Source organism: Mastigoproctus giganteus, chromosome 4 (genome assembly GCF_048544385.1).
Source record: "Mastigoproctus giganteus isolate SK-2022 chromosome 4, ASM4854438v1, whole genome shotgun sequence".
In the NCBI taxonomy this organism is placed as follows: Eukaryota; Metazoa; Arthropoda; class Arachnida; order Uropygi; family Thelyphonidae; genus Mastigoproctus; species Mastigoproctus giganteus.
This window is the reverse complement of record NC_143578.1, coordinates 174,799,515-174,812,564: the sequence shown is the minus strand read 5'-3', so window position 1 is coordinate 174,812,564 and position 13,050 is coordinate 174,799,515. Positions and strand designations below refer to the sequence as shown.

The window sequence follows — 13,050 nt, the reverse complement described above, 5'->3', positions numbered from 1 at the left end:
TGTGAAAGAATGCTTTCCAAAAATGATTTATATGAGATTGTATTTCTGTATGGGAAGTGTGGCCAAAACACTAGTGCAACAGCAAAATGATTTATGGAGAGATATCATCAGAGGCTGCAAATAACACATACTACAATTTTGTGTATTGTGAATTGCTGTATATGAACTGGGAGTGTGGCACATAAAAAAAGGATACAAATGTGTAAACAGAATTTGGGATATGTTTATGAAGAAGACATTGTGGTCTTCTTCCTGTTTCATCTACCTGTCCAGGTAGCTTTTTCCTCATGTATATCAAGAACATCATCCCTGTCATTTGTTTTTACAGTAAGGTTTGCATGAAGGTGATGACACAAAACCCGGTAGTTTTGTAATTTTCTGTTAAGCAGGATAGAAGAAAATCTCAGTTTCCTTAGCAATATCCTGTGGACTGATGAGGCTTGAAATGGCTTCACAAACAGACACAATTCTCACTGTGGGCCTCTATCAAACCCATACTATTATAGAAATACTTGCCATCAGCTGATATAGTTCGTCAGTGTGTGTTGTGGCATATGGAGAGATTAAGTTGTCGGCCCAGTTTTTATTGATGACACACTGACTGCAGCATAATATGATTAATTACTTTGCATTTACATATTTGATTGATTAAAAAGTCGCATAAATGTCGAAGCTTGACATCTTTGGTTCCAGCACAATGGCACCACCCCACCGCACAATATTATAGCAGTACAACAGTGGGTATGATACATATTTAAAGGCCAATATTTAGGATATGGGGGATGGGTCTTGGCTGACACATTCTCCCAATCTCACCTCTTTAGACTTTTTTGCAGGGGGGGGATAGTTAAAGCAAAAATATACAAAACCAACAGTTCAAATGATCTTGAAAGGAAAATACATAATGTGTGTACCCTACTGAACCCCAGGGGCTCACATCTGGTGAGTATGGGCTTGGCACACCCAGGGTCCTGAGCTGGATATCATCATTCTTCTCTTCCTTGGTGATTCCCTTTTATTTCTCTCTCTCTCTCTCTCTCTCTCTCTCTCTCTCTGTCTCTTGGGGTAGTTCAGAAATTTTTTTTTTTTTTTTTTTTTTGACTGTGCAGCATAAGCCTCAGGCTTCCTTGCACCATATGGCTAATAATAATAATAATAATAATAATAATAATAATTATTATTATTCAATGGAATGTTCATTCTAATTTATTATGTACAAGATTACAAGCATGTATTGTGGCAGAGGGAAGACATATCTAGTTTATGAATAACATTTAAACCACATGTAGGTTCTCTTTTGAAACTACACTGCCTGCAGTCTCACAGTGTAGAACATTGTAAATTATTTGTGTGTATGTATCTTCTGTTTTGTTATAAGATTAAAATTATTTGAATCTGTTGTTGTTATCATTAGTTACATTTGTTACCTTTCATTTGCGGAACTAATATCAGCAGCCATACACACTATATATCCATTTCTGTTTCATTTATCCCTCTTTATTTATTACAGTATTTTCCATTTGAGTTTTTTGTTGTTTTTTTTTAACTTTTATTTCTTTGTGCCTGTTCAAAATCAGCCATCATGTTTATTGTTTTTTTTTTTTTTTTTTTTTTTCTTCAAATAAAATCAGTTTACTTTTGTTTCAGTAGTGTTGTTTTTAGACTAAATTGAGAATGGAGAACAACTGTCCCATTGAGGGAAAAAAAAAAAAAAAAAAACAGGAAGAATTAAAATTTTGAAAGCATAAAATCTAAATGGTAATACTTAGTCCAATTTTAACATCACATTCAAAAATTCCAGTCAAAATATGACAAAACAAGTTCAGGTGACAAATAGCCTAAACCTAAAAATAAGTGTGATAGTCCCTAGTGAATTTTTATTGAAACAAGCTGTATAAATTGCTATAGATAGTACATTTTTTATTTTTCAATTTGTGCAATAATTTTTTGTGATAGAGCAAAATCAGGTGCAAATTTGAAATCAGCACCTAAAATTTTATAAGTTATGTTATCTGCTTTAAATAAAAATGTATATCAGTGTTATCTTTTTCTCTTGACACTTGTAAATTAGAATTTTCTGTTTATTCTGAAAAAACTGATTGAATACATAGGTTTTGATAATAATAGGATGTGCTTTAGCATTGTGAGTAATTGTATGATGTCAAAAACTCAGATTTTATGAGCTACATTTAACACACACCCACATTGCAAGTCTAATCATAATAAAAATTTTAAAATATCTCTTTTGAAAGAATGACATTTATTTTGTAATCATTAATTTATTCATTATTTTGGCTTCCTGTACCTTTTTATTGTAGAAATATACTTTTTCTATATACAGGCAGTTCCCACTTTACGAGTTTTAGTTTTACAAGTTCCCGTGTTTGTGAGTTTTTTGTTTCTTTTTCAAGTATCAACAAAATCGAAAATATGAACATTAATTGCAAAAAATGAATGTTAAACATTCATAAATATTGCATATGGCTAAAACAAAAGTAATGATGAACAAGTATGCCACAGAAAGGGAAATAATGATTGAAGGAGCAGTAATTGAAAAGGTGGAGTCATATACTTATCTGGGACAAGTTATTAGCTGTAATAATGATAACTGGCTGGAAGTCAAGAAAAGAATAAATTTTGGATGGATAGCATTCAGGAAATAGTCAACATACTGAAGAGCAATATCCCAGTTTGTCTGAAACGTAAAATAATGAACCAATGTATACTCCCCACCATGACTTATGGAAGTGAAACTTGGGCACTTACAAAAAGAATGGAAGAGAAGCTGAGAACTACACAGCGAAAAATGGAACGAATTATATTGGGAATCAGACTGTTTGATAAGAAGAGAAACACATGGATTAGGCAAAAACTCAAGTAAAGGACATTCTTATCAAAACTGAAGAACTAAAATGGTCTTGGGCAGGACACATAGCTTGAAGACATGATGACAGATGGACTAAGAAAATAACAGAATGGTATCCAAGAGGAGCTAGAAGAAAACCTGGAAGACAAAGGCGGAGATGGATAGATGAAATTCATGAGCTTGTGGGTAGTAAATGGGTGGCCAGTGCTCAAAACAGAAGGAACTGGAAAGTTGCTGGAGAGGCCTTCATCCTGCAGTGGATTGAAAATGGCTGATGATGATGATGAAATATTGCATTCCAAACCATGTGCATAGCTATATAATACAGTATACCCTGCTTTACAATATTAATCCGTTCCAAAGACACCATCATATCATGAAAATATCATAATGTGAACCCAATAACACATAGTTTTTTGCTAATTCGTTCCACGACCTCGGAAGTTGAAATTTTCACTATATTACTCTCTAAAAGGTTGTTTTTATAGTGTAAATTGTATTAGTTACCAATACAAATCATTAAAATGCACTACACTTTCATCGTTATCGTATGTTCTGTTATAGGAACCAATTTTTAATGCCTTTGTGATATTTTTCTAAAGCACGTTTCTGGAGGTCACGACCATAAAACAATAAAAACAATTTGCACTTTCCGGTTTATTCGGCTTTTCTGTTAGTGGAATCAGTTATAAACAGATAATAAATTCCATGTTATTTCATTTCCGAAAATACCGTTAGCTGGAATTGTGTGTGTGTGTTTTTTTTTAAGTTATTATGGTGAAATGTGTTACCCCTCTACTGAAATCTTCAATCGTATAAAAAGCATAAATAAATTTTCAGAATCTTCTCTACATTCTTTTTTTTTTTTTTAAGCTTTCTAAACTTGTTACTCTGTGCAAGTCATGTTAGTTGCAATTTGTGCATGCCGTTAAAAAATGCATATGCATGCTATTGAAATTTATAAAGAAAAGAGAAGATTATCTTGGAAACAAATGCCTCTTGAAGCATTTCTGAAGAAGACGACTTCTTGTGCAACAAACCAATGAGTGCCGAGCCAATAATGAGTGATCAACGAGTGCGCATTTAGTCGATGATAAAGAATAAACATTCTTTAATATTTGTAAGTCACGGATAATTTCTTTATTATTATAATTTTACAGGCTATGTTTTCATTTCTTTGGATAAATCAGTCATTGTTTAAACATAAACTAATTAGCTAACTAATTTCATTGTTGAGAAAATAACCACTTTTTTAACATTATGTTTATGAGAAATAAATTCCCACTTTACGAGCGCGCGCACTAGGAACGATTTAACTCGTAAAGTCGAGAACTACCTGTACTCATCTATAGTTCTGAAATTTTTTTTAAAGGCTGGAAGATCAAATAGGTAGTTTTCTTTGGTTTTACCTTTAATTTCTTGCTTTGCATGTCTTTTTTTTTCTTTCTGTTTTGTAATTAGTAGCAGTTTAGTTTTTTTTTTTTTTTTTTCCGTTGTTTTATCTTTTTGTTTGCTGTAATAGTTAGAAAGTAGATGACATTGTTACAGGCAATTCCCTGACTTCTATAGACGAAGGCAAATGGCAAAGACTCCAGGTGGAGAAACAACTATGAAACTTCTGATGAATACAGCTGAAAGAGACCTTCCTACCCATCCCACTGATCCAGTGGAAATGAGACGTCTAAATTATCAAACTCCAGGCATGATGAATCACCCTCCCATACCAGTAACGGAACTTGGTAACCACATTGAGAGGCTGAAAACAAATGATAATCTTAAATTTTCTCAAGAATATGAGGTAAGCTGTATATTTCAGTGAGTGCATGCATGTGTGTGATAGGAATGAAGGAAGTATGAAACAGAAGTTAGCAACAAGAATAAATTCAAAACAGCAGATGAGAAATTCTGCATCTGACATCAATGTGTGGCCCATCTTTTCCTTAATTTTTATTAAATTGACATTTGCTATTCAATTATCTAGTGCATAATCTGTGAATTACAGCCTTCATAAATTTAGATGGTATCCTGAAAAAGTTGTCAGTAGTATGTACAATTTTCACATTCTGCAAGGGTTGCCACAAAAATATTGCCTCTGATTTAAAAGCCTAGATAGCACTGATCTTTAGTGGAGTGTTAGATTTGAACCTCTTCCCCCATTTCTGACAGTTTCACAAATATTTTTCAGATATCAGCACAGATATGGTAGTTTAAAAAATGGCTAGCATTAGCAAAGACACATGATGCAAGAAAGCAAGCTTATATAGCATCAGCTAAAAAAAAACAACATAGATTTGCTTAGTAGACAGTGTTGCATTATTGAATTTCTTTCTGTGGAAGGTGTTAGGCCAATAGCAGTTCACCAGCTATTGGCGGACATGCTCTGTGATCTACAACAGCCACGTATGACAACAGTGTGAGAATAATTTACATGATTTAAAATAACCAAAGAATCACCATTTGTAAATTGGGGGCATATGTTGAAACTTACAAAAGTGCTGTACAAACAAAATTGTTCACAAACTTGACTACTTAAATTCTGTGTATATTGAATGACACAGACATTAATTCCATTAATTAATCAGGGAAAGTCATCTGTTTGGTCTGTGAATTGTGTGAGTATGACACCATAACGACAGTATGAACAGACCTCCACAGTTGAAAAAAAAATAGTTGTGTGAAATGCCAAATAGTTTCCACCATGTAAGAATGTATTCTCTTGTTCATGGCTGGATCAGGTGCATTGAAAGATATAGTGATTGTGAAAAAATAGAGAACACTCATGAATGTGTCAAGTTCATTTATGCGAAATTGGAAATTTATACTATTAAAGAATTTTTTTAAAAATGGACTTAACCCTCATTAGCATTAGTAGAAGGATACAATGAAAGAAAGCAAGCTTAGGCAGAATCAGCCAAAAAAAAAAAACCCCTTCCCATTTCATCCCTCCATTCATTCCAAATGCCTGTCCCGCTCAGCCTTAAATTTATTTAGGCTATCAACTTACACAACAAAAGATGGAAGTTCCACCAATGAACCACACGTTGGCTAAACGCAAACTTCTGCACATCTATTATAGAACTGTCTTTCTTCAATTTGAATCTATGCCCCCCTCGGGTTCTTAATCTCAGCAAGAGGAAGAATCCCATCAGCATTCAGCTTGCTCAACCCATTCAAGGCCTTATACACTTCAAAGAGATCACCTCGCAAGTGCCTACTCTCCAGGCACTGCAATTGGCAGAACTTAAGCCTTTCTTGGTAAGAGCACCCTTTGTTCCCCTCACCAATCTTGTTGCTCTTCTTTATACTCATTCTAACAAATCTACATCCTTCCTAAAATAAGGCCTCCAGACCTGTACACAGTACTCTATTTGTGGCCAGACCTTGTACAACGGGATAATCACCTCCCTGTACCTGCTAGCAAATTTCCTAAATATCATTGACAAGACTCCATGACCTGCCCTGACAGCACATCTGCACTGCTCAGCAAACTTCAAATTTGACTGCACAATTCCCCCCAAGTCTTTTTCACTTTCCACTTCCCTGAGGGTAGTACCACACAGTTGGTATGTTTCTTTTGGGTTATTGCTACCCATATGGAGTACTTTGCATTTGTCAATGTTAAACTTCACTTGCCACTTCTTAGCCCATTTGCCCAACTTGTCTAAATCCAGATGGATTAGCATACTGTCTTTACTATCGTTAACAACCCTTCCAACCTTTGCATCATCTGCAAACTTGGACATTTATCCTGATATACTTTCATCAATATCATTGAATACACAAAGCAACAATCGGCCCAGCACCGAACCCTGGGGAACTCCACTAATAACATTTGTCCATGAAGAGTGGACAAATGTTATTAGTGGAAATGTTATTACTGGGAATTGAGAAGAAGAGTAGCCTTGTGCAGGCAAAGTTTTTACTGCTCCTGGAATAGAGAAGTTTTTTCTGTTTTATTAGCTTAAATTGGCATATTAACTTATTTTCTAGAGTAGCTTTATATTCCTAGTTACGATACTTAGTTTAAAGTTTAACTTAGATAGAGATTTTGTAGGTATTACTTAGTATTGGTAAGGGTATCAAATCCACATGTTACGTTGCAACTCCACTGAACGAGAAGTTTTTTAGCCATATTTAACCGCTTTATTGACCAATTGTTATATTTAATTATTTTCTATAAGTAACTTATAGACCAGGTCAGGATCCTTAGTTTATCCTGAATTGAGATAGCGAGATTTGGAAGTTAATTAATACTTAAGTGTCTGTAGATTTACCATTCGTAAATTGCCGCCATTGTTATACGATACAACGTTATATACCGAACTATATAGCATTAGCTTAGTATAGTATAGTATACAATATAATATTGTCAATTAATCAGTAAAATATATTAATGTTGTTAAACTTCATTGTCAATTAAATTGCACTTTTTAACTAAATACATATAACGACTTAGATTTTACAAACGTAACATAATTAATTAATACATAACTTGATACGGAAGTTATATAAATGGAACTCATAGATAATACTCGATATTGAAAAATATATACAGCGTTATAACTGTGTTGGGATACAAGTTTAGAATTATAATTTTGTACTGAAATTGAAATTTTATTGAAATTAAATCGAAATCATGACTCAGACCAGAGCAGCAAAGCAAAAGACTCAAGCTAATGGGAGTGCTGTGGCTCAGGGGAGAACTAAAGGGGACAGTTGCCCTCTTAATCACAGCCTTTTAAAATGCACTGCTTATTTGATGTTTGTGGAGCAATCGGGTATGGGACATGATATTGCCATGGGGGATGTCTTTGTGTGTGTGCACGATGTAAGGAGTGTAAGGAAATCAGGCGACAACTCAGCGTTGTTATGGGCCTATATGAGAGCTTGAAGGACAGGGTGGATGCCCTCGAAGGATCTAAATTGAGGGGCACATCAAGCTCTCAGCTGCTTACATCAATGCCCGAGCTTGCTGTTATTATTTGGCTTTTAGGAGCATTAGCAATTAAGGCCATATTGCTCCGGGGATATGCGGTGGTCATTTCTTGACCTTTCCACATCCTCCGTATTTGGTGGGCACGGGCTCGAACCCCAGTCTAATCAAGAAGCTTGTGCTACACACTGCTGCTCCTGCCCACCTGGCTACTGAGGTGCCGCCAGAGCTTGCACTTGGTCATCATGCAACACAACAGCAACCCCCTAAGGCAGAATGCGCTGGTCACACACAAACTAGAACTAGTAATTGGTGACTCTATTGTTAGGGAAGGATAGGTGGAACAGGACCAGGGTATGTCTGCCAAGGGCAAAGGTTGATGACATTGTAGAGCGGATATCATCTTTAAAGAGTACAAAAAGTTAATTTGTTGCACGCGTTGGCACTAATGATATTAAGAGTAGCAATTCGGCGGAATTACTTAACGAGTACACATCACTGTTGAAAACAAGCCGTGAATTAGGGTTGAATTTGAAAGTACCTGGAAAGATTGTGCAAGGCTCAAGCGGTAGAATTTTTTTCAGCTTGGTCTATACTTGTTAACAGGAGAGACTGCTTCTACAGGGATGAGATACCATTAAATAGAAAGGGGGCAAGAATATTTGCTGATGCTATCAAGGCAGTATTAGGTGGGTCGGAAAACTGCTAGTTTGGGGGAATACAAGGGCTAATAGATTAACAATAGCCACTGGCAGGTGAAACTGATTCTTGCACTGCTTCTATTGGAATGAGCAGCAGCTTGGAAAACAAGATTCAGGGTATTTCAAGATTGCTGGGGGTCATTGCAGTACAAGTAAACACATGGTTTGTGTTAGGGTAGCTAAGAATAGGAACAGGTGCATGTATACTTGCATGTACACCAATGATAGGAGTTTGGTAAATAAATTTGAGGTATTGCTCAAAACATTAAAGGCAGATATTGTTGGGATATCAGATATAAGGAATGCAGAACTGGAATTTGGGGAGTACAATGTGTACGGAAAGGATAGACAGGATAGGAAGGGAGGAGGGGTTATGCTATTAGTTAAGAAACACATAAAATCCAAGGAAGTGAAGCCAGTCGACATCGCTGGACAGTGCAGTGTTGAGATAGTTTGGTGTGACATAAGCATTGGGAGATCAAAATTGAGAATAGGACTGTGCTATAGGCCTAATGACTCTGATGAGTATAATAAGAAACTGTACAGGGAAACAGAGTGGGCCAGTAAATCTGAGAGTCTCATAATGGGGGATTTTAATTTCCCAGATATTGACTGGAATTTGCGGGTTGGTCACTCATACACTAGCAAGGCTTTTGTGGATTTATTGGATGATTGTTTTCTAGATCAGCATATTTTGGAGGCAACTAGAGGGAGTAATACTCTTGATCTGATTATCAGTAGCGATTCTTCGTGCATTAAGAATCTGCAGATAAAGGAACCACTAGGTGGCAGTAATCACAGTGTGCTGAAGTTGGATTTACTCAAAGAAGTAACTACCATCAGGAGGAAAAGGAAAGGGTTTTTGCTTTCGAAAAGGAGACTACGATGGTCTGAGACAATTTTTAAATTCTATACAGTGGGACCAACTGATGATGTTACCAACAGCAAATTAAAAATGCGAAGCATTCAAAGAACTTATCTTGGAAGCTACTAGGCTTTACATACCAAGAAGAAATATTGTTCAAGGTTTAGGCCTAAATGGATGTCAGATGAACTAATGAGACACATGGCAGAGAAGAAAAATGTATGATATACAAATAAATTAATGGGTGACATGGAAGCCTGTGATAGATATAACCTGGTCTGTATCCAAGTCACAAATGAGATTAGGCAGGCAAAGGCAGATTATGAGAAATCCTTGGCAAAGGATGCAAAGAAAAACAGAAAAGAGTTCTTTACCTATGGAAACTGTAGAAGGAAAGGGATGAATCAGATTGGTCAACTGGATATTGATGGTTCAAAAGTTGAGGATCCTGGTCAGGTGGCAAAAAAACTAAACGAGTATTTTGCATCTACATTCACACATGAGGAGTTATTCAGGAAGGGGAATGCCAAAGGTGAAGTAAACTCTGGCAGTGTGCTAGATGATTTTGTAATAACTGAGAGGAAAGTGGAGGAGAAATTGTTGCAGATAAACACAAGAAAAATACCTGGGATGGATGGGATCTATCCAGTTATATTAAAGGAGGCAGCAAAGAATTAAGCAAACTCTTAGCCATAATTGTGAGAGCTTCCTTGGACTCAAGGGAGGTAACCATAGATGGAGATATGCAAATGTGACCCCAATTCACAAAGGAGGATTAAAGGCTGACACAAGTAATTATAGACCTGTGAGTTTAACTTCTGTTCCAGGAAAATTAATGGAGGCACTGGTTAAAGAAGCACTGCAGGATCATCTAGACAAGGTTTCCGTTATAGCTCAGACCAGCATGGTTTTGTTAAGGACAGTGATAGAGAATGAAAAAGACCTGGGCGTAATTGTGCAGGTAGATAAGAATGTATTGCGTGACCAATTCGATTGGATACAATGATGCAGTCACAAAAGAACTAGATGGAGGGAATAACTTTGATATTATATATTTGGATTTTAGAAAGGCTTTTGATACTGTTGCACATGGAAGACTGCTGCACAAATTGGAGCAGTGTGGCATTGGAGGCATATTGCTGCTATGGATAAAGGGTTGGTTGCGGGGAGAAGACAGAGAGTGGTAATCAATGGACACTGCTCATCGTGGACTAATGTTATTAATGGAGTCCCTAAGGGTTCAGTGTTGGGTCCATCATCGTTTTCTCTATTTATAAATGATATTGATGATGGTATATCATGCTTAATGCCCAAGTTTAAAGACTATACAAAGGTTGGAAGAGGTTGTTAAGGACACTACTGATGCTATGCTGCTGCAACAGGATCTGGAAAGATTTAGCAGATGGCTGAGAGGTGGCAAATGAAGTTTAATATTGACAAATGTAAGGTACTACATTTGGGAAACAGTAACAACAGATCATTAGAATTAGCATTAGTAGAGGCATATGATGCAAGAAAGCAAGCTTATGCAGCATCAGCCAAAAAAAAAAAAAAAAAAAAAAAACGTTCCCATTTCATCCCTACATTTGTTCCAAATACCTGTCCAGCTCAGTCTTAAAGTTATTTAGGCTATCAACTTCCACAACAAGGGATGGAGGTCTGTTCCACCAACAGCTCCCAGCTGGCTAAAGGCAAATTTCCGCACATCTATCCTACATCTGTCTTTCCTCAATCTGAATTTATGCCCTCTCAGGTGATTATGCTGAGAAAGAGGAAGAATCCCATCGGCATTGAGCATGCTCAAACCATTCAAGCCTTTATACACCTCGCCGGTGCCTAGTCTCCAGATACTGTTATATGCAAAACTTAAGCCTTTCTTTGTGTGAGCAACTCTTTGTTCCATTCACTAATCTTGTTGCCCTTCTCTGTACTCAGCTCTACATCCTTCTTGAAATGAGGACTCTAGACCTGTATACAGTACTCAAGGTGTGGCTTGACCATTGCATTATACAAGGGAATAATCACCTCCTTTTCACTGCTAGAAAAATTCCTGTATATCATTGACAAGTCACCATGAGCTACTCTTGCAGCCCGTCTGCACTGCTCAGAGAACTTCATATCTGCCTGCACAACCCCCAGGTCCTTTTCATTCTCTGCCACTGTCAGTGTAGTACCACAGAGTTGATACATTACTCTGGGGTTACTGTTTCCCATATGTAGTCTTTACATTTGTCAATGTTAAACTTCATTTGTCACCTCTCATCACATCTGCTCAAACCTTTTCCATTTCCTGTTGCAGCAGCATAGCGTGAGTAGTGTCCTTAACAACACTACCAACCTTTGTATCGTTTGCAAACTTGGACATTAAGCTTGATATACCATCATCAATATTATTTATAAATGCAGAAAACAATAATGGACCCAACAGTGAACTCTGAGGGACTCCACTAATAACATTAGTTCAAGATGAGCAGTGTCCATTGATTACTACTCTCTGTCTTCTCCCCCTCAACCATCCATTTATCCATAGGAGCAATTTTCCTCCAATGCCGCACTGCTCCAATTTGTGCAACAGTATCAAAAGCCTTTCTAAGTTCCAAATATATAATATCAAAGTTATTCCCTGCATCCAGTTCTCTTGTGACTGCATCATAGTATCCAATCAAATTGGTCAGGCAAGACTTTCCCTTAACAATGCTGTGTTTGAGCTTTTACTGAAGTCTTGTCTAGATGATCCTCAGTGCTTATTTAATCAGTGCCTCCATTAATTTTCGTGGAACAGAAGTTAAACTCACAGGTCCATAATTACTTGTGTCAGCCTTTGATCCACCCTTGTGAATTGGGGTAATATTTGCATTTCTCCAGTCTATGGGTACCTCCCTTGAGTCCAAGGAAACTCCCACAATTATGGCTAAGAATTTGCTTAATTCTTTGCTGCCTCCTTCAATATAACTGGATAGATCCCATCCACCCCGGGTGCTTTTCTTGTGTTTATCTTCAATAATTTCCAATAATTTCTCCTCCCCTTTACTCTCAGTTATTACAAGATTATCTAGCTTACTGCCAGAGTTGAATACACCTCTGGCATTCCCCTCGCTGAATAACTCCTCATGTGTGAATGTCGATGCAAAATATTCATTTAGTTTCTTAGCTACCTGAGCAGGATCATCAACAGTTGAACCATCGATATCAAATGGACTAATCTGATTCATCTCTTTCCTTCTAGAGTTTACATAAGTAAAATACTCTTTCCTGTTTTTCTTTGCATCCTTTGCCAAAGAGTTCTCGTAATCTGCCTTTGCCTGCCTAAACTCCTTTGTAACTTGGTTACAGACCAGCTTATATCTATCATAGGCTTCCATGTCACCCATTAATTTATATGTGTATCATGCATTTTTCTTCTCTGCCATATGTCTCATTAGTTCATCTGACATCCATTTAGGCCTAAACATTTAACAATATTTCTTAGTTGGTATGTAAACCCTAGTAGCTTCCAAGATAAGTTCTTTGAATGCTTCCCATTTTGAATTTGTTGTTCGTAACATCATCAGTTGGTCCCCTGTATAGAATTTAAATACTGTCTCAGACCATCGTACTCGCCTTTACAAAAGCAAAAATCCGTCCCTTTACCCCTGATGGTAGTTACCTCTTTGAGTAAATCCCACTTCAGCACACGGTGATCACT

General features: G+C 36.8%; 1 protein-coding gene across 6 annotated transcripts in view; it reads left to right on the top strand.

Moving 5' to 3' along the window:
• Positions 1-13,050, top strand: part of LOC150087215 (tyrosine-protein phosphatase Lar-like) — a 1,652,393-nt gene that overhangs the window by 1,403,405 nt on the left and 235,938 nt on the right. For 3 of the 6 annotated variants that reach the window (XM_090371077.1, XM_090371081.1, XM_090371079.1), the window contains one exon: positions 4,415-4,664. In XM_090371077.1, the coding sequence (XP_090227203.1) occupies positions 4,415-4,664 (250 nt within the window). The remainder of the gene's footprint in view (positions 1-4,414; positions 4,665-13,050) is intronic. The other 3 variants (XM_090371082.1, XM_090371080.1, XM_090371078.1) reach the window with 1 other exon arrangement.